General features: G+C 46.2%; 1 protein-coding gene across 2 annotated transcripts in view; it reads left to right on the forward strand.

Annotated features, from left to right (window-relative positions):
- LOC138452547 (uncharacterized) overlaps positions 1-21,800 on the forward strand; it is a 172,052-nt gene extending 150,252 nt beyond the window's left edge. The window contains exons 8-9 of one of the 2 annotated variants that reach the window (XM_069604993.1): positions 11,601-11,762; positions 21,425-21,800. In XM_069604993.1, coding sequence (XP_069461094.1) covers positions 11,601-11,762; positions 21,425-21,426 — 164 coding nt within the window. In that variant the 3' untranslated portion in view covers positions 21,427-21,800. The remainder of the gene's footprint in view (positions 1-11,600; positions 11,763-21,424) is intronic. The other variant, XM_069604992.1, reaches the window with a different exon arrangement.
- Positions 21,801-22,318: the final 518 nt, after the last annotated feature.

Here is a 22,318-nt window from a genome sequence, read left to right on the forward strand (position 1 = left end):
TGGTGGGAATCTCCTGCATGTACCAAGTGAAGTTGCCTGTCACCACCAGGATGTTCTGTACTCCTCGCTTGTTCATTTTCAGCATGAGGAAGTCAATGCAGATGAGGTCCATGGGCCCGGGAACTAACTCTGCAGATGGTGAGGATAGACTGCAGGATGAGCCGCGGTTTCCCTGGTGACACACCTGTCGCAGTGCTGTCAATAATACTCAACATCTGCTGCTAGTCTGGGGCAGAATAACCTTGGATAGACCAACTTAAAGGTTCTGTCGCTGCCAAGATGTCCATGCTGGTCGTGGAGTGCATACAGTGCAGCTTGGCAGAATCTCTGTGGCAAAACCAGGCGCTATCGTAGACGGTCTCCAACTTTGCTTTTCTTGTACAGGATTACATCTTCCTGCACGAGTGTCTTACTCTCCTTCAGCATCGCAGCCTGCTCGGGGTCATGCGAGATGTCTCTGGAAAACATCAGTTCCCGTGGTCTTGGCTTTCAGGAACTGATCAATGCCAGGAACCACTTGCTGTGACATACAGATCTCATCTCAGGTCAGACATGGTAGCTCAGATGATCCCAGACTGGTGATTTTGTTGTAGATGGTGGGTACTCCCTCAGCTGAGGATCCCAAGCAATCCATGCTCCTGGCTCTGCCAGACCCCTGTTGACTTGCAGGCTGGCAGATAGCTCTGCCACCTGCTGAAGACATCTCCTCCTTCCACGAGGTGGATCATGGTTTATCAGCCAGCTGAGCATGAGGCCTCTGAGAGAGGGCATTGATGTTAGTGCTCCCAGGACTGTATTTTAGACTGAAATTGTATGTGGACAGTGTTGCAAGCAATCAGTGTCTGGTAGCATCCAACTTCGCCGACTTCAAAACATACTTAAGGGGGTTGTTGTTAAGGTGGCGCTGTAGAGGTAATCCTGGGACTTATCTGTAATGGCCCACTTCAATGGCAAATATTCTAACATGTGGACTGGATAGTAATTTTCTGCCCCATGCATGCCTCAGCTAACGAAAGTGACTGGTCTCATTTCTGGTAGAGAACAGCTCCCAATCCCTCTATACTCGTGTCCATGTGCAGTATGTAAGGAAACTGCGGATCCATGTAGGCCAGGACTGGTGCTGTGGTGATGGTCCGCTTGAGCTCTTAGAAGGCCTGCTAACACAGGTTTCATCACGGCTCTCCAAAGTGCTCCCATGGATGATATAGATAATCTGCTGAGTTGGCAGTATTCCTCCAGCTCCTCTAGGTAGGGGTATATCTTTTGGAGAGGTCCACAAGTGGTTGGGCGATGTTGCCATATCCCGTGACAAACCTCCTGTAGTAATTACAGAATACCAGCAAACACTGTAACTTCTGAGGTCTTGGCCAGGTGGGGAGGGTGTCCATCTTTGCTCGATCCACGGCGATGCGATACACAGAGACGATGTGTCTGATATACTTGACACTTGTCAGAGCAAAACTGGCACTTCTCCACACCAACCTTTAGCCCTTGCTCCTGCAGGCCATTCAGCGATTTAATGAGCCTCCTGTTGTTTTCTTCAAGGGTCCTCCCAATGGTCTCATCCAGGTACATCAGTACCTCCAGGAGGTTCATGTCACCAACAGTCTTTTCCATGAGGTGCTGGAAAGTTGCCGGCACACCGGAGATGATCTGAGGCATCCTGACAAACTCGTAAAATCCTAACAGACATATGAAAGCTGTCTCTTCAAGATCTGCCGGAGGTACCAGGATCTGGTAATAGCCACCCTGCAAGTCCAGGCCCGAAAACCACATACTTGCAGTCAGGCACTCCATTGCCTCATCTACGCGAGGTATGGTGTACTGGTCCGGAATAGTGCAGGTGTTAAATCAACGGTAGTCGATGCACAGCCAGACATCCACATTTTTCTTCAGGGCGACGACGATGGTAGAAGCTTAGGAGCTCTGGGACTCCTTGATAATCTCTGCCTGCAGAGGATTATCCAGATGGCAACGTACTTCCTCCACGTCTAGTGGGGCCAGGCGTTGCAACCTCTCCCAGCCAAATGCCACATTTCTCCATGACTCCCAGATCTTTTTTCCCTTTCTCCACTTTTTCTGATCAGCTTCATTCCGCTTTTTCTGACTGTCTTGCTGCCATTAAACCATGGATGCTCACTCATTCCCTTCTTCTTAATCCTATCAAAACTGACGTTATTTACTTTCCCGCTCCACCCGCACACACATTTTCTCCTGTCTTTTTTTACTCATCACTCTCTTTCTCCACTCTCACTTGCCCATTCCTGTCATTTTCACCTCTATAACATTCACAGAGTCTTCTCTTTTCTCACCTTTGTAGTTACATTTTTTTTCTCACTATTGTCTTCCCCCATCTCTTCTACTGGGCCTCGCTGCTTCTGCTTTGACCCAACTTCAGTCTGTTATTTTTTTTAATAGACTTCGTTGTCTGCTCCCTTCATCTCTCCTTCTCTTGTGTCTTTGTTGCTCATACACTGTATTCTAATGTTTTCATGGTCTTGCCTCCTGCTATCTTCCTTCTCTTGTGTCTGTCTGCATCTTTCTTCTTCCTCCTTCTGCCCTGCACATTGCATTGCCATTTGATCCTGCATGTCACATGTGCATTGATTCGATGATTGTTAAAGCTATTATTATTATTATTTAATTTTATTGCTACATGTATTTTTTCTACTTTTATAATGAATCCATAGAAAAAAGTCGTACTGACTTTAATGTCTATATTGACAATAAAAGATGACTATTCATCTGGCACCTCTGACGTCTCTGTTTGTAAATGCATGCAGGGTGCAAAGGTAATCAGCTAGAGATGGCTGGGATTTGATATTTGCGATTTATTGAAATCTCTTCCTAGCAATTCCTTAATGTTGCACAGTGATAAATGTCAAGTCACAGAGCATTGCTGCTTGTTTTTTGTTGCCATTTTTGCAATGCTAAGTGGCCTGTTATTACATCTGGCCGCTGATTATTTGCTGCAATTGAAGGCTGTTTTTTCAGTCCTTCGCAAACTTCAAAAATAACGCTCCGGGGGTTCACCCTGAACTGACTTAGGAAAAACATTTTGCTGGCCTGTTATGCACAAATGGAGAAGAAGGTATTTGCCCGAAGCAAAATGTCCTTATTTGATTCAATTCAAAAAGTAAAAAGTCACAGACAATATGGCAAAGAAAAACTATTATTCGTACTTGATACAACTGCTCGTAATCTGCATCAGGATGTCCTACAAAACTCTGAACGAATTAACATGTCTACCACTTTTCAAAGAGCCGTTCCGGGCTCATAAGAACTCTGTGAAATGTGTCATTGTTTTTACTAAGTCTAGACAAACTGTCCTCCAGGGGATGCTCTTGATCTCTCTCCTCTGTTCTTTCCTCAGGGCTCCTACTTCTCTGTCATCTATTTCTACCTTCAAATGTCTTGTGAATGCTTAGATGAGTGGCAGACTTGATGACATAGAAGACAACCTTGAAAGACATATTATAGCAACGCTTTATTTTGAAGCATGTTTAGTGTAGTCTTGCTGACCAATGTCTTTGCAGTTGACCCACTCCTATGTAATATATGTTGTGCCTTCTGTGCTCATCTTGCAGCAGCTTTGTTAAGGTGTCTGTTTCTCAGTTGCTTGAGGAGTAAGGGACTCCTAAATCCAGTAGACAATACATTTTCACTCAGCAAATGGGTTCTTCCACTTCCCTCTGGAAGTTGGCCTTGGTATTCCGTCATGCAACATTATCACACAATGAATGTTTTCTCAGTTCACTCTGGGAGTTTAGGGCCCAGGTTCCCAGCATGCACTGTGTCCCCATCCTCTTCTCTAGGTGGCAGAGTGGTATCTTGTGCTGAACTGTATCACTTATTGCCAGCCTTGAACATTATTTAAAATCCTGTATACATTTATGGTGTCAGACCTTCTACCCTTATGTCATGTCCAAGTCCTCCGGGCAAGGTGCCCCAGACTTCTATTGCAGGATGGCAAGGCTGCCTAAACCTTCTTTCCTCGGGGCTATGGGTATATCCATAGATCCGGTCTGATGGCATCCGCCCTCCCAGTAACGTTCTACAATGAGAGCTTTTAAATGTGTCAAACTTAATGAGAGGTAGACTCGGCAGATAAAACCAGAACTTTATTTCGAACCCGTATTGAGATGCTCCGGGTCACCCTTTACCTTCCGAATGAAATCTTCAACAGCTGTGTTTGGATTTCGTGTGTTTGACTGAAATGCTTTAAGGGTTTGAGAGCCTGAATCCAACATCCAGCGGGTAAGCTGTATGCTAAAGGTCCTTGTTCGAGATGTTTGAAACGCCTATCCCCAGTATCCACGCTGTTTGTGAATGGTTGCTCTGACCAGCATTTAAGGAGCATGGGACATATCCTGTGAAGGCACGCCCACAATTTGCCTTACTCTAAAGCGCCTAGAAGGGTGGGAGAGGTTCATTTCCTTCCCAACACCTATCTGCAGAGTGTGATGGGTTCATAAGGTTTCTCTTTCTCTCTTTGGCCTGGGAATTTAAGGCAATGAATCCCAGCATTCCATGTTTACCTGTAATGATTATTTACTCAGCTCATTCCCGAATTTAGGAATTGGAATCCTATTGTGTATTGATGCTCAGAGTGCTGGCTTTCACACACTTGGAAATTAAGAGTCAGTATTCAATTATACAGCATTCCTCACTGTGCTATCTCGCTGGGAAACACTCTTCAAATTAATACGCAGCATCTGAATGTGTTGCGTTTCCCAGTGACATGTGTTTCACGGTTTCTTTTAGGAACAAGGACTCAATGGGCCTCATTATGAGGTCGGCATAGAACCTGCTGGTAGATGGCAGGCTACCTCTGACCCCCTAACACTGTTTCCACCACCCTAGATCCTGATGCCACCAGGATATCATGAGTGGTGGTGTAACGGTAAATCCCCATTCCCGTGGAGTCCCATAGGAGTCCATGGGAATGGTGTCACTGAATCAATGGCAATGTTGCAAGTGGTGGCAGTGCTTCAGTGAAAACACTGCTCGTAGGGGCCTGAAATCCTGGCAGGTCAGGCCAGGATTTCAGGCCCCTGGAGTACCGTGCCCCTGCTGGCAGACTTGTAATTGGCGGTCCAGAAAGGGTGCCGGTACGTTACCCTTATTTCCAGACCGCCAAAATTGTAATGATGCCCAGTAACTCAGTATACACAGTTTTACTCTGCGTGGCCTTTCTCGGAGTGCTCCGGTAATTAGGGCTCAGTATCCCAGTAGACAGTGTTTCACCCTGTGTGGATTTTCCCAGATTGCTCAGGGAATTAGGACTCAGTATCTCAGTAGACAGTGTTTCACACTGTGTGGATTTTCTCAGATTGCTCTGGGAATTAGGACTCGGTATCCCAGTATAGACAGTGTTTCACCCATTGTGGCCTTTCTCACTTTGCTCCAGACATTAGGACTCAGCATTCCAGTATGCAGCACTTCACTCTGTGTGGCCTTTCTCACTTTGCTATCGACATTAGGACCCAGCATTCCAGTATGCAGTGTTTTACCCAGAGTGGCTTTCCCAGATTTCTCCAAACATTAGGACTCAATAACCCATCATGCAGCAGGTGACCCTGTGTGGCCTTTCTCAGGTTGCTCCAGGCATTAGGGCTCAGTATCCCTGCATGCAGTGTTTTACACTGTATTATCCTTCTCTGTTTGCTCTGGGCATTACAACTCAGCATGCCAGTATGCAGTGTTTTACACTGTATTATCCTTCTCTGTTTGCTCTGGGCATTAGGACTCAGCATGCCAGTATGTAGAGTATCATCCTGTGTGTAGTTTCACTGTTTGCTATGAGCATTACGGCTCAGTATCCCAAACTTCAGTGTTTCACCCAGTGTGGCATTTTTCTGTCTGTTCTGGGCATTAGAGCTCAGTATGCCATTATGCAGTGTTTCCCCAAGTGTGGCCTTCCTCTGTTTGCTCTGGGCATTAGGGCTCAGTATGCCATTATGCAGTGTTTCCCCAGCGTGCCCTTTCTCGGTTTGTTCTGGGCATGGGGGCTCAGCATTCTTACACCTTGTGTTTCCTTTCTCTGGAATTGGGATGCAGTGTTTTTACATTGTGTTGCCTTTCTTAGATTGCTCTGGGCATTAGGGCTCAGTATGACATTATGCAGTGTTTCCACCAGTGTGGCCTTTCTCTGTTTGCTCTGGGCATTAGGGCTTAGTATGCCTCTGTTTGCTCTGGGCATTAGGGCTCAGTATGCCATTATGTAGTGTGTCCCCCGGTGTGGCCTTCCTGTGTTTGCTCTGGGCATTAGGGCTCAGTATGCCATTATGCAGTGTTTCCCCTAGTGTGGCCTTCCTCTGTTTGCTCTGGGCATTAGGGCTCAGTATGACATTATGCAGTGTTTCCCCCAGTGTGGCCTTTCTCTGTTTGCTCTGGGCATTAGGGTTTAGTATGCCTCTGTTTGCTCTGGGCATTAGGGCTCAGTATGCCATTATGCAGTGTTTCCCCTAGTGTGGCCTTCCTTTGTTTGCTCCGGGCATTAGGGCTCAGTATGCCATCATGCAGTATTTCCCCTAGTGTGGCCTCCCTCTGTTTGCTCTGGGCATTAGGGCTCAGTATGCCATTATGCAGTGTTTCCCCTAGTGTGGCCTCCCTCTGTTTGCTCTGGGCATTCGGGCTCAGTATGCCATTATGCAGTGTTTCGCCAGCGTGCCCTTTCTCTGTTTGTTCTGGGCATTAGGGCTCAGTATGCCATTATGCAGTGTTTCCCGCGGTGTGGCCTTTCTCAGATTGCTCTGGACATTAGGGCTCAGTATGCCATTATGCAGTGTTCCGCCAGCGTTCCCTTTCTCGGTTTGTTCTGGGCATGGGGTCCCAGCATCCTTACACCTTGTGTTTCTTTTCTCTGGAATTGGGATGCAGTGTTTTTACATTGTGTTGCCTTTCTCAGATTACTCTTTCACACTGTTACTCTTCTCAGTTCATTCCGTGAATTAGGACTCAGCATCACAGTATGAGGCGGTTCCCATTGGGTTGTGTTTCTCAGTGTGCTCGTGGAATTAGAACTGCTATTCCAGTATGCAGCTCCTCGCACTGTATTGCTTTCTGATTTTGTTTCTATTACAAGATCCGTTGGCCTCCCAAACCAGACCTTATTCCTTAGATTCACAGAGAGTTGGTCTTCTCTGCATGTTTATCTTCCAAGTTGCTCCAGGCCTCCCACTCCAGGTCCTGCTATCCAGGTTTAGTCCTTACGCCCCGACTTCAGGTGACGTGTCACAAGTAGGGATGTCACAGTATTGATTTTTTGACGGTATGATAACCTTCATGTAAAATGACGGTATACCGTGGTTATCACAGTACAGCACACACGTGTGTTTCACCATTATCTTAAGTAATACTTTTGCCAGGAAACGTCACACATTGTCACCAAGACACACAACGCAAACAAGAGACGCCACAAAGAAGTTACCTTAGTTCTTCTTAACATACATTTATTTTAGTCAAACTCAGTAAAGAGGTAACCTGGTGGTCCAATTTAACTGTCCATTGTCGCAAACAATTATACAACCTTTATTAAAGTCTTATAGAATGGTTAGAGAAATAGGAAGTCCTGGCCCCTTGCAGACCACAGCACTTTGCAGTTTGCAAGTGCAAGCAAGGCTATCAGTGGGGCAGGGGATTGCTAAAGCATCGGGCCTGGCTGCAGTCAATTAACTGATTTTAAATTTCATTTCATGCTTTCATTGAAAAGAAATACGGTGCTTGCCATCAGCATTTCTCCTCCATCTCTGTAATGCAAAAATGCGCATTAATATGATCTTCTTTGTGCAATAAACACCTCGTTTTACACAATTCACACAGCTACAATAAAACATTTTCAGACGCAAATCGCCCATGAGTGCGAATTGTGTAAAACAAGGTGTTTATTGCGCAAAGCAGATCATAATAATGCGCATTTTCGCACTCTTGCAATTGATTGCAAGCACTGTACCCTAATAAGTATAGGCCACACACCAGCAAGCATTCACATACCTGCTTAGATAATCCAGGAGACCAAAAGGGAAACAATGGTGTCAGAGTGGAAATGCTTGAGATAGCCTTTGCACAATACATTAGGGAAATCGCTTTGAAGGGGAGAATGTCTGCTGGATTGACCTGTAAACTTGCTGTTAGCCAAAGGAGATCATGACAGATAGTTTTTCGAGGTGAAGTTATAACATGTCCAAAACGGCCAAACACCATTTAAAGTTTCTTTTTAATTGAGTGGCATAGGCATATCTATGCACAAATGGAGCTTTCACTAAAGCGCTCTGTTGGGCGCTTTAGTGAAATTACAAGTGACATTTGGGGTGGCTCTCTTCCAAACAAACGTCTTCTTTTTATTTTGACTAAGGATTGACTCCAGGACCTTGATCGTCAGTGACTGCAGATGCGGTATGAAATACATATTTCACTTTTTCAGACATAAATCGCACATGATTACTGCAACGCGAATTGAGTTTGAAAAAGTGTTATTGTAGTTGTGCGAATAGTGTAAAAAGAGGTGTTTATCTACTCTAAATAGAAGATATCCGCTCGCAATGCCTACAGGCAGGCAGAGTCACCAGGAGGATTAACGGTGCTTGAATGGAGGACTACTGCATATCCATGATTGGCTTTACAAAAAAAAAAAAATCTTCTTGGCATAGGAGCCTTTTTCTTCATTTCTGTAACCTTTGTTGTACATGTAAAATGACATACCGTGATGGCTCAGGCTCCCCAGTCCCCACTTATGGGTAGTACTACTGGCTGGCAGTGGGCAGGGCACACTGGTGGGGCAGGACTGGGCACTTTAATTAAAATGGGCTCTACGGAGCGCTGCTGCCTACACGTGTAACTGTCTCTCTGACAGTTTGACTACTCCTCCAACGTGCGCTGGGGCTGTGGGGCATGGCAGCCCAGGCAGACTCTGCCTCCACAACCAGGCTCAGCCTCCGAGATGACAGAATCCAGTGTGGCTGCCCGTGCCCCCTGCAATGCACTCTGCGCATTGTGAACAGAGACTGCAGTGCTCAGAACACTGTAGGCATGCCGCACATCTATTAAAAGGAAGGCTTCAGTTCAGTCTCAATTCTTATTTAATTACTGTTAATTCATTTGCAAAGGTTTACAAAATCGGTAAACCTTTGAAAACGAAATAACGGTAATTAAATAAGAATGCCATTGAGCACGGTATTAATACCGGTATACCGTCAAACCGTTTCATGCCTAGTCACAAGGGTTTGTCCTTCTCTGCCGTTTCGTTTACACAGTGCTCTGGGATTCCCACTCCAGGTCCTGACATCGAACTTTACTCCTTGACCTCTGGTTTTAATTTATATAAGATTCCCCGGCAGGAGTTTAGTATCCTCCTGCCTCACTTACTGACTTCACACCTTCCACTCCCTCTGGATTCAGGTGCAAGTCTGTGCATCTTGCCTTCGTTTTGACTCTGGTAGGATCTTCTCTCCCACTCTTTCTCCTGTGTTGCCCTCTGGATTAGATCACCGTAAAAAAGTGTCCCTCTGTCTTCTTGATCCACTCTTCCAAGCTTCAGCATTCTCCTGACCTCTTCCAAGCTCTTCGGCTCTGTGTTGAACATGAAGATGCCAATTTACAACTGGCCCTGCCATAGATATTCCCGAGTTCTTCTCGAACAGGAAGACATTGCCTGGATCTCCCTTCCTTCGGCGGATGGTGCACCTCGGGCATCTGCCATGCAGAGCATCTAAAGACAGGAGACTTACCCTGGGCTCTTCTCCCACTGGGGACCTAGCATTGGCCACAGTGCCACGGATCGATCCACATGGTCCTAGAAAGAGAAAGCCTACACATGTGGTCTCCCTGGCCACTTTGTGAATGACAGTTCATCACACGATTAATATTAAGCTTGTGCCGAGGGCAAACGTAGCAGATGTTATCACGCCCACCCCAGGCCACCACGCCATATGAAAAACAGCAACTGTATATTTCAATATGTCCGTTGCAATTACTGCCCAATGTGGTCACCAGGTGTAAAGATTTGAGACTGCTAGGATCTCTATGGGCAGAATAGGGAAATCGCTGGTATGAAGATCAGTGAGATTGGCCTCAGCTGGTTCAAATTCTACCTTGTGAATGTCCACAGTTTTTAACCAAATGGATTACACCAGATCACCAACTCTACCCATCACCTGTGAAGTCCTGCAAGGATCCATTCTCCCCCCCGTGATCTTTAATCTTTACATGGAACCACTTGGAACCATGCTCACACCACACAAAATTCTCATCTACCAATATGATGCAGTTCTACCTCAAGATACCCTCCAATGAAGGCCTCCACAGGCTCCAGACCTGCCTCACACCTATCCATTCATGGATGCCAAGTACTTACCTGATGCTCAACCCCTCCATGACCGAGTTCCTACTGCTGTCCAACAACAACGAACACCCTGACATCCAGACCTGACTCTCTGCTATGACCTTGAGTGCTTCGCACCTCAGCTGGCCAACTGTGTCAAGTCCCTTGGATTCAACATCGACAGACACCTCACTTTCAAACAGCACACAGCAAGGAAGACACACATGGCTTGATACCAACTTTGTCTCCTGTTGAAAATTCAAGCTCTTCATCCCAGAAAACAGCTTCTGATCTGCTGTCCAAACTATGCTCCTCTCCTACTTGGATGGTGACAATGCCCTTTTATAAGGCCTTCCAGTCTCTACCCTGGCACACCTTAAATGTGTCATGCAAGCTACAGCATAACTCATCAAAGGACGCCACAAATCCAACCACATCGATTCACACCGATCTTCAACAAACAGCATTGGCTCCTGTTGCAAGCCCATATCATCTTCAAATCCTGCTGCATCATCTTCAAGGCTGTCACCATGAAGTCCCCAAACTACCTCACTGGGAAACTCAGCATCTCCAGGGGCCTAGAATGCACCAAAAGTAAGGACATTTATAGACTTGAACCCCCGCTGGTGCAGGAAGGAAAGAATCTTATGCCCCAAGACTGTGGAACCCTCTAGCCATCAACATCAGACTAACCCCCTCACTTCTACAGTACAGGAAGGAGTTCAGGACCCAACTCTTCAAGGAATGGCTCCTCCCTAACGCCGAGATCTACTTACCCTCTACTATCATTCCTACCTGAGACTGGCTGATCCGCTCCCCACTGTTTCCTCCCCTGGTTGTTTTTCTCGATCCCTTGCTGCCAAACTGCCTCCCTCCGACTCCCCTGTTGTCAGCTCTGCACCCCCTTGTTTCTCCTTCACCGTATTCGTCCCCTATGAGTGAAAAGTGCCCTGTTGCCTCCGAAGCTAGGTCAGTGATAAGTAAATACTCTAGTAATGATACTATTAATAATAATAAGGGGACAGTGGCACACATGGGCTTCAGGGTTTTTGTTAGTAAGAATCATTTAACTACTTTCTGAACTCTCTCTATTTTTAAATCCGTTCATTGCAGTATTTGTCATTTTATCACATATGAATATAGCCCTTATTTTGAAGTCGCAATTGTACAATATAACAAGACTGAAGATAAAGCACCTTTGCTATGCTCGAGATAATGTGGCAAAGTCGGGGGCAGGTGGAAACTACTTAAATATTCTCATTTTCTTTCTCTGTTTCAGAGAAAATGGGTGCCTGTCCAGCGGCAAAGCCAGACCAGCCTTCTGCAAATGAACCGTCAGACATCTGCAACAAATGCAATGATGACAAGGACTGCAGAGGAGATTTGAAATGCTGCCCGGGCTCCGAAGGGAAGGAATGCATGTCGCCAAAGAGGATAGGTTGTAAGCCTTTGCCAGAATAATGCCTCGGGATAAGGACACATCCACCCGATACAAATGGCCGAGTGCCTCAAGCCCCTTCAGGGAAACTCATGGGCTCATTGTTCAAGTTCTGCATCAACATCCATGGTGTATTTGTTTGTAGTCTCTATTGGGTGTTACACCCACTTTCCCTCCTCCTCAGAGCACTCAGGAAAAGGGAATGGTGAAATATGGGTAGAGGGTGTACAGTACCAATAGAATAAGGAAGGGTTTGGAGAGCTTTACAAGAGGCGAGGCAGGGATCGCTGTGCTGATCCTAAGTGAATATAGGGACCCTGCTGCCAGTGATGGGGTTCTTGGGAGACAGCGCAGTGCCATCTCAAACGTGGGTTAGACAGAGATGGGCAAGAACCTAGGTCACACAGGTGCTGGATCAGTGGGTATATCTATCGGATAGTGTTATCAGTTCTGAAAGAAATTCAGTAAAGTATTGACGGTTAGTATCATGGTGATTTTAGCTGCACAGTTCAATAAAATGAGCGGTTTCAGCGATCTTTCGATGATCGCCCAGACCAATAATTTTATTGCAGATGCCCTCCAGGCCTGACAGGTTGTAAACCAACACGAGCAATCTATCCAGAGCTCACTGCCCAGATCAATGCATCCTATTGTCTAACAGGCCTTGAAAAAGACCCAGGAGGGTTGAAACACATATCGGCTGAACTGTGTAATTAAAATCACCACAATACTAACCATCAAGACTGTGCTCACGCTAGGTGGGATGAAAAGGGCCCTTGAAACTGGATGTGGGTGGAATGTTAAAACTCTGAGTGAAGGTTGCATAATGCCTACATCTTGTGCTTTGTCCTTAAACAGAAAGGACAGCAGTCCAGCTGCTTTCTTCCAAGCAACAGAACCAGCAGTAAATCTGCTCATATTATCCACAATTCTATGGGACTCATTTCTGAATCTTTGGAAGTGGCAAAAGAAGTGTACAAATCAGGGGTAAAAGGGCTACACCTGTGCGAACACTCCAGGAGTTTTCAATGTTTTGACAGACAGCACTGGACCACAGAATGGCATTGCAATGTCCTACCGTCTTTCACGCTTTGAAACAAGCATTTACCCAGTGGGCACCAAGAGCATGGAACACCCTACCACATCACATGCGCATTGCACCCTCCATCACCACTTTCAGAATGAGCCTCAAAACACACCTTTTTCCCCACACGTAATTCAGCCCATCCACCTGCCCTGATACCACTTGGCTATCCTAATCTTTCTATCCTATCCTAAAAACGTTTTTGTAACTTCAGTTTCACCTCCCACCTTTGAACCTTGCACAGAGCTCAGAGATCCTCTGTGTAGGGCCAGCTCTGAACACACATTCAAATAAAATAAATAAATATCGCTTTCTGCCCGGCCTCCATTTTGGTAACTCATGTGTGTGTGGTTAGGTCGTACACAGTGCCCCAAAACTGGTGGCCCAGTCATGTCCTCAAACGCAGAAAGGGTACATAAAAATGCTTTGCTTCTCTGTGTGTTTTGTGCTTCTGGAAAATCCAAGACTTTTATGCACAAGGTTGGCAATAGATGGTCCCATTTCCTGATTACCCAGAAATGAGAACTTAATGCCCAAGTAATGGGAAACACTTAAGTTGTATCACACTCCCTTTTCATGGATCTCACGGTCCCCATGCAATGTGTAGCCATTCTTCACGCATACACTGATCCCCATTGCTGCTGCGAAGGAATATCCATCTACCTGGAAAAAGCACACGATCCCCAGACCGCAGTGGCATAGACATGGCTTGCAAAAAGGGGCAAGGTTTACTCTCTTTTGCACAGAAGAGCAGGTACTCACTCAGTACCGTAACACAAAATGTGGGGGCCCCCCTGCGAGCAATGCTGAGCCCCCCCAACTTGCGAACAAATCATGGGTCATGCCACACTGTGGAAAATTGCCTATAAAGCCACAGTGTTTGCAATTGTTTTGTAGGGTAACACCAATCCAATACATGCAAGCCACCAACAGTGCACAGGAACATTAATACTTTGCTATTAAAAATGCCATGCCACAAGGCAAACATGTCCAACTGGCTGCAAAATGTAGACCAGTGTAGACACGTAATAATATTACAGTAAAACATGTCAGGCCACATTTAGACATACCTAAACTGGTTGCACCAAAATGCCAGTCGAAGTAAGAGAGCACACATTGAAGCCTGTGTCTCCACGGCCTCTAACAACACGGCCAAACTCTTTAAAATCTGCAAGGAACTGGTCAATTCTGTTGCGGTCTAACCCTCTCCTGTTCCCTCACAGGCCCGCTGTACAGCTCTGGCCTCTCACATCTCTGCTAAATCTCAGGATATCCTGTCCTCTATCTCCTCTTCTTCTCTCAGCCCTCCTTTGGCCATCTCTGCCTCTCCTCCTTTTTCTTCTTTCTCTCTGACAACACCTGACAAGGTTTCTAGACAAGTCTGATCTATGAAAGTGTCTTCCAAACAGGTGCTCCCCTGCTCCTCGAGAACCATCAAGGACCATATTAACACCCTCGCTCCAGCCTTGGCCGATTTCTGTAATCACTCTTTCACCACTGAAACGTTCCCCTCTCCCTTTAAGGACTCCCTTGTGCACCCACTCCTCAAGAAGCCGTCTGCCGATCCTTCCTGTCTGGCAAACAATCACCCAATATCCTTCATCCCTTTCCTGAGCAAACTCTTGGAAAAGCTTGCCATCTACCAGCTTACTCTCCACACTGAATCTGTTGGTTGTCTCCATGACCATCAGTCTGGCTTTAGAGCTGCCAGAAGCATGGAAACTGCTCTCCTGAACAACCATGAAGATCTTCTCTCTACTAACCTTGATTGCAGCATTCTTTCTATCCTCATCCTCTTCGATCTTTCCTCTGCTTTCGACATGGTCAACCACGCCATCTTGATTAATCGACTCTATGAGAACCTGGGCATCACGGATGAGGCCCTGGAGTGACTGACCTCCTTCTTCTTGGACCGCCCCTCCCAGGTCCAATTTGGTCCCTTTCTCTCTGCCACCTCTCTCTACCTGTGGTGTTCCCTAGGGCTCTATCCTCTCACCCTGGTTTTTCAACCTCTACTTGGCCTCTTTGGCCCACTGGATCTCTACCTTCGCCTCTAACTTTCAGTGTTATGCGAATGACTCAGCTTTCCTTCAGGTTCTCTTCAATCTTCTCTTGCTCATACCTGACTGTCTATGCGAGATTCAGAGTTGATGCGTCTCCAACGCTCTCTGCCTTAATGCCAGTAAAACAGAGATCCTTCTCATTGGGACCCCTGACCGCCGATTTCCCTCTCTCACTCTGGCCACCCGCCTTGTGCCCTCTTCCTTCGGCTTCCTGCAAGGCAAAAAACCTTGGTGTCATCTTCGACTCCACTCTCTCTTCCTCTCCTCACATCTCGGACGTCTCCAAGAAGTCCCCCTACCAGCTGCTCCTCCTAAAGGGACTCTTCCCTTTCTCACTTTTCACCAGAAGCTCACTGTCTCCAAAGCCCTGGTTCTCTCTATGCTTGACTACTGCAACAGCCTTCTTTCTCACTATACCTTCCTCTACTCTCTGCCATCTGTAACTAATCCAGAACAGGACTGCAAGACTTATCCTTGGTCTCAAGCCCAGGGATCGAATCTCTCCAGCCCTGAAATCTCTTTACTGACTGCAAGGATCAAGTTCAAGACCCTTTGCATTAGGCTTTCTGGGGCGGGGGCCCCGCACTATATCCAACGCTCTCTTCCAAAATAGCTTCCTTCTTGAGCCCTTTGCTCAGTTACCTCCAAGTCTCTAAGGGTTAGACTCTTCTCCAGGCAGAGGTTGGGGGGATAGATTTCTCTCCTCTGCAGGTGCCTCCTTCTGAAAAAGCCTCTCTACCCCTCTCAAACTTGTGCCAAACCATCTGAAGTTTCGGAAGCAGCTCAATACTTTCCTCTTCTCCCTTGCTTTCTCTCTCTTCCTCCCCTGCTGACCTACCTGTCTGCTGTACCGACTGGTTGCTTGGCTACCCTCAGAGTCTCTCTGAGTCCAGGCACTTTCTTGATCGGTCACCCTTGCACTGCCTCCGGGTCTACCATGCACTTAGGGGCTGTAACTGTAACCCTGCAGTCCCTTGTTCTCCTTGCACTACCCAGAGCTACGCTGCCCTTACTCAGAGCATTGCTGCCCTGTTTTCCCCTCCCCTCTCCCTTGCACCCCCCCTCCCTTTCCCCTTGCTCTTCTCTTTCTCGCACTTGCATGATCCGAATGATACAAGGCCTTGTAAGATAATTTGTCTTGTCCTTCCTCTATCTTCTCTCCCTTGTCGAGCCTAGAAACACTTGGATACAGGTGCGTTCTAAATGACTTATATCATATATCATATCATTTTATCACAGATGCCCAGAAAAATATACAATGCCGCAGTAAGAAATGGCTAGACTGGCAGCACCCAAATGCCAATCTAGCCAGGTAATTCCACTTAGCACGACTGCTTTCTCAGAAATGCCCAGTTAAAAGAAAGTCATACCAAACTGAGGAATGACTAGACTGGCTGCACCAAAATGCCTCTATAGCCAATAATACCACATATCATGCCTGCTTAGCCTGGATATGGACAAGCAGTATGCTTTATTGAAAAATCCCGGCCCCCTCCCTCACCCCCACAAACACCCTCTCCCTTCCACCCCCTACCCAAACCTCCAAAATCAGCCCCTTGCCGAGAAGTAACTCCACGTCCCTCTTCCTTGTCCCAGAGCTTACGTATGAGGCTCATTGCCTCATACGTAAATACGTTTTTCAACAGTACACAAGAACTGCCTCATACATAAGTACTGGGACGAGGAAGAACAGGGCTAGGAGTAATGCAGGCTACCAATAAGTAATCAAGGCATTAAATACAAGTAGTGGCGCAACACCATTGAGTTGACTGGGCTTCAGCACTCACCCCCAGGCATTTTGGGCTATGTTGACTCAACCTGGCTGACCTTTAGAGCACTTGCCGGACAGAACAGGACACAGAGGTTAAACGTCGACTGGGTTCCCTGTTAACAACGGGCCAGCAATTACTAACATAAAGGATTTCACTGTTAGTACCTGCATTCAAATGCCACATTTTTTAGGCAATTGAAATCATGATGTAGGTTTAGTACTTGCATGCCAGGGGAGTGATTGGAAGGGTGGGGAGGGAACAGGAGAAAGCTCATTCTCACAGCAGTCCATAAGTGGGTGCTTTCAGACTTAAAGGAGAGAGTTAACTACCTGTAACATTGAAGCTGCACTAGAAAAGTCTCATTAAAATGCGTAAAGAAGTTAGATACCCCCACAAAAATAAGTTTGCCCCTCCCCATCGCCCATGAAGTTAGCGCCTCTGCCAACATTTGGAGGGTTCGCCCCCCAAAATGTAGGTTTTGTTGTGCCCTGAAACCAGGCACACATACCATTCACCATATACACACGCACACCCAGCCACCCATACATTTAAGTGCGCACTCTTTCACCGTACACGCACACATGCACACCCATCCCCTCATACATTTGTCTGCAACCTTTCACCATACACTCACACAGGCAGTCATTTATACATTTAAGTGTGCACCCTTTCACATTACACTTGCACACGTCATGGGTTTGAGGGGAGCCCTATTACTTAAAAAAGAAATTGTTTCTTTTTGAAGTCACTCAGACTTCATTAAGAAATTATTTCCGATAAGGACCGAACCCTAATGGAAATCATTTCTTTATGAAGGCAGAGTGACTGCAAAAATAAACTATATCTTTTGAAATCATAGGCAGTGAGAGAAGTGTGCGAAAAGAAGTAGTGGAACTATGTTCCCTCCTGGCCTGCCCCCGCACTCCACAAACCTCATTGCCATGCCGCCGCCCACGGCCAATACGAACACCCAAACAAACACACCTGCTGTTTAAGGCAGTGTTCAGTGCAGCACACTGAAGTGTACGTTTAAACTTCTTCCTACACTTTTATTTTAAAAGTAAACTATTCTGGAACAGTTTCGTTTTAAAATAAAAGTATAGAAACGGCAAAACGTAAAAATAAAAATGAGAGGAGCACCGCTCCCACCCACTTCGACCATTGGTCATAGGGCTCACCCCAGCCAATGACATGGAGGCCTCCAGCCTAGGATCTTCCATGTCATGTGGTAGTGGAGCCCTCCGACTTCAAAAAGAAAGTTTCTTTTTGTAGTCACTGTGCCTTCATAAAGACATGATTTAAAAAAGACCCTTTTTTTTCTTTTGCATTTTTTTTTTCTCCAAGTGCGGGCCCCTCCCAGGACAGGTTCTGGTGTGGCCCTGGTACCGTGGAGGCAGCGGGGGCCCCGTTACACCAGTGTGCTCACTATCCCAGACTACCTGCTTTCTATTGAGAAGTGCCAGTTCTCCTCCATTAATAATATTGAATTCCTGCTCAGAGGTGCCAGTGCTCTGTCTTTCAAAGAAAGTGCTGGTACTCAGTACCGGCAATGTCCTGCCTATTTAAGGCACTGGCATGGCCCAGCCAGCCTCCTGGGCAGGCGGGAGCATAGTAATCAGGGATTCCGGCCATAGGCCCTGGTGTACGCGCTGCAGGCTCCACCCTGGCATAATTTCCTCACTGCACCACTGCTAGCCTGCCCGCCCCAGCACTTGCTATTCTCAGGCTTCCCACGTGACTCACACAGATAACGGAGTGAATCGAGACACTCATTCCGGCTCAGCAGGTTTGCTAATGGCTCAGATGCTGATTTTTCCAAATCTCCCTCAAAGCATAAAAGGGCTTGTAATTGGGCCCTGTCGGGAACTTGGCTCACTCGGTAACTCCTAATGTGTCCTTTGCAAAATCATGTTGCCTTTTGGCCTCTATGTAAGTGGCTGAATAATGGAAATAAAAAACAGACTTGCTCACCCAGATGTCCTATTTCTCATATTCTCTATTTCCTGTTGCAGTCATTGTGAAAGTTGCTCACCTTTGAATGGAAAGTCCCTCCACTGTAGCTTGTGTCATGCTTCCCACTGGTTGGAGGATGCGTGTTCTCCAGAACATGTTCAATTTCAGACTTTTTCATTATCTAAGCTCTGGAACTTGTTAGATGAGGCCTCCCAGCGTCAACCCCCCCCCCTCCGGCCTTCAATCCCCCTCCCAGGGTGGGGATATGGGCACAGACACGTTCAGGCCCCCCCTTTAACTCAAGTAATTAAGGGATCCAGAGTCTCTGGTCACACAACAAGCAATGGGGCTCCCTGAAAGTCCCCTTGCGCTCTTCATTCTTATTGGAATCCAATTAAAAAACACGTGGCATTTTAAGAGCAACATTAGCAGTTCACGGCCGGGGTACTTGTTTTATAGGGTTTCACAGGTTTGTATTGTGGCACCTTTCTCTGAGGCTATTCTAACTGTGTTGTTCCCCCCTCTACAACTAAATAGAACCCCCCCAATGTCCTTTCTCACCCCCTGTACCGTGACGCACCCGGATTTGGTGAGCATTTTTTGGCATGTGGTTCCCTCGCCAAACCCTCCATGTAATCCGCCACCACACAAACACCCGAGCTGGGGTGGTGACGCCCCATGTGGTCGCCCGGCTGCCCCCCCCTAAGGCCAGCTATGCCCCCAACACACCCAACCCACACCACCCTGACCCCTACCCCCCATGCCCCTCTGGCACAATTTATTTGAAATTTGGGAGTTTGAACCCCAGCAACCCCGTCCCTCTGCCCCCCCCACCTTCCTTCCCTCCCAAGACTCAACCAACTCAAACATACACAAACATACAATACACACACAAACACACACTTACCCGGTCGCCCTCGACAGCGGTTCCAGGTGCTGGCGTGACAGTTCCATTTAGGAAGGCAGCTCTGTGCGGTCACGGAGTGGTCTTTCTAAAATAAAGGTCTCTTGACCTAATACCATAAAAACACAATGGTTAAAATAGCTGCAGCGAAACTTGACCATGATTAAAACATAGTAACTGGTTTTATCGCATAGGCGCAGATACAGGGCAATTATTAACAATACATATCAGAAGCTGTATCAGAAAGGAAGACATCCCCCAACGTAGACACAGAACTATTAGCCGCCTCACAGAATATAAAAACGCAGAAGCATGGGTGCTGGTGACGGTTTGGAAGCAATGGGAAAGGTACACATACCATAGCATAGAGCGAGGATACAGATAAGACGCTACCAGCAAGGTGCACATATCTGGATTCAGATCTAGTGAACGAAGACACACATGCTTTGAGATGTGTGATATATCAATGGCCACTATTATTACATGTGAAGACACACTATAGCCAGTTAACCTATGAGTGAGACTTTTGTAAGAGAACCCTGATAACTAAGTTAGCCTTAGGGGCTGACAATTCTGAAATATTTAGCGACTGGCAAATTTGACAGGTTCATTGACTTTCCCAGGATCACACACTTTAATTAAGAGGTGAAGCTGCGATTTGAAAAGAGTGCCAATTCTGCACTTGACCAAACTAGTTTCCATTTGTATCATACAGCAAGATGCAAATAATGATGAATGTTTGACTTTCATGGGCTAAAGCAATGCACTGTTTGTAGACATGACTTTGAAAGTACACAAATCACATGAAACCCAACATAGAAAGACCTGATGGAATAACTTTATACTAAAGGTTAATGATTTAGCTTAACTTTCTCCATCAGCGAATAAAGTCTACAAGTAATGGAAGACTACTTGATACAAGCCTAAAAAATGTCATCTATTGTTTTGTTTCCATTGCATTGTAAAGATTTAAATACACCAGACACAGAATTGTGTATGGTTATTCATGATGTGCAGAAGAACATTTGAAATTGTCCAAAAAGTAAACCGCTTTTGTGATTAATAAGCAGACCTGAAAATAAGATGGTCACAGGCCCGAGATATTGGGTCGGCTCTTTCTTGTCTGGGACCCCTTCCAGTCAATTAGCCTATGTGAAAGAAAAGAGCGAGCAACGGCCTAAACGAGTACATGTTCACAGGAGCCCCCACGGGGAAGCAAAATGATAAGAGGTGATTTGTCCAGGATCACAAGCCGGACGTGTGGCTTGCCCCTTTCATTCCCCTGGCTTGAATGTGGCTACCTAATCGCCTCTCCTGACACATGCTTCATGCGCTTCATTTTGCGTAGCACAACCCTCGTCAGGAGGAACAGAACTTCAGAAGGGCACCATTCTGCAGTTATGTTCATGTTCTATAGCTCAGAGAATCTAGTTCCAGCATATTGGTATGTAGCACCATAGGTGTTACTACCCTCACACTATATATGTATATATATATATATATATATATATATATATATATATATATATATATATATATATAGAACTTTATCAGCCTGAGACATAGGCAAGGGAGAATCAGCCTTCATAGAATTCAGTACAGTGCGTAACAGACTGAGCTATCAACTAATATCCTGTATTATTTTTATTTTATTTTTTTAAATGGCATGACATCTCAGCACCAAGTAGTCATGTGGGGGTGCCCCTCAGGGTGTGGCTAAGAGTATATGCCTCTTTTGCCCTCCCATAAAGACGTATCTGCCCCGCCCACTGGTGGTACCCATAATTAGAAGATGCCCATGAAGAGTCCTGCTGCCTCTCATTGAACCTGTTTTATATTCATGTCTCATTTCATTGCCTCACTCTCTCCATCTTGATCCTTTTTTGCAGGATTCCCAGTCCTTCCTGGCAGCGAATTCTTCAGGAACCTCGAGCGCAGGATTCCTGGAGGACGGACCTGAATGCGTCTTATGCAGCCTACTTGGGGGTTTCTACCTGAATCTAACGGTCACGCAATTCTTTAGTAACTTAAGTAGTCCGTTTGAGTTTGGATTAAAGTCAGAAAAGCCGCAATGTAAAATTGTAGAGGATCACAATAGCATAAGTCTTCAGTGAATTCTGATTGGCCGAGAGTGGTCTGCATTGCTTATATTTTCAATGTGTAGCCAATCGCCGTGCAGCATACAGTAGGCTCTGCCCACCTTGGGCTTTGATAATCCAAAACCTGTATTAATCAAATAATAAAACCATACCTACTGCTTTGCAATGATTTTGTGGTCCTTTGTAAGGTTGTCCAGTAGACCTGATACTCAGGAGAGTGCATTCTTCGTAATGGCTGCCAATGGCAATGGCTTTGCGTGTACTGACTGTGTAATTTTAGGGACACGTGCTTGGTGTGCATTAATTTCTTCTTGCACTGTAATCCCCAGCCCCCACTGCCACCACCGTCATTCTGGGGCATTTAATATTGAAGAATTTACAGGCAAAATGGCTTGCCCCAGATATGTTCCCCCATCGGCTATTCCATGTATTATGGCATATATACCGTGACACCACGCATATGTGCATTCACCACACGCATATGGTTACACGGCATGTGGCAGTGCATGCTGTTTCAGAGATTGTTGGTTTTTGCCCTGTGTTGCTGTATCGACGAAAACCAAACACAGTTTGACAAATGGTATTGCCGATTGGGACACAGGTCATGATAGTGGAACAAAGGTTGCGATAGTGGCATACACCTTTGCACGTTTACAGCTCATGGGATTGTGCATGTATGCGGCT

This window comes from Ambystoma mexicanum, chromosome 4p, assembly GCF_040938575.1.
Source record: "Ambystoma mexicanum isolate Mex_15411 chromosome 4p, UKY_AmexF1_1, whole genome shotgun sequence".
Lineage (NCBI taxonomy): Eukaryota > Metazoa > Chordata > Amphibia > Caudata > Ambystomatidae > Ambystoma > Ambystoma mexicanum.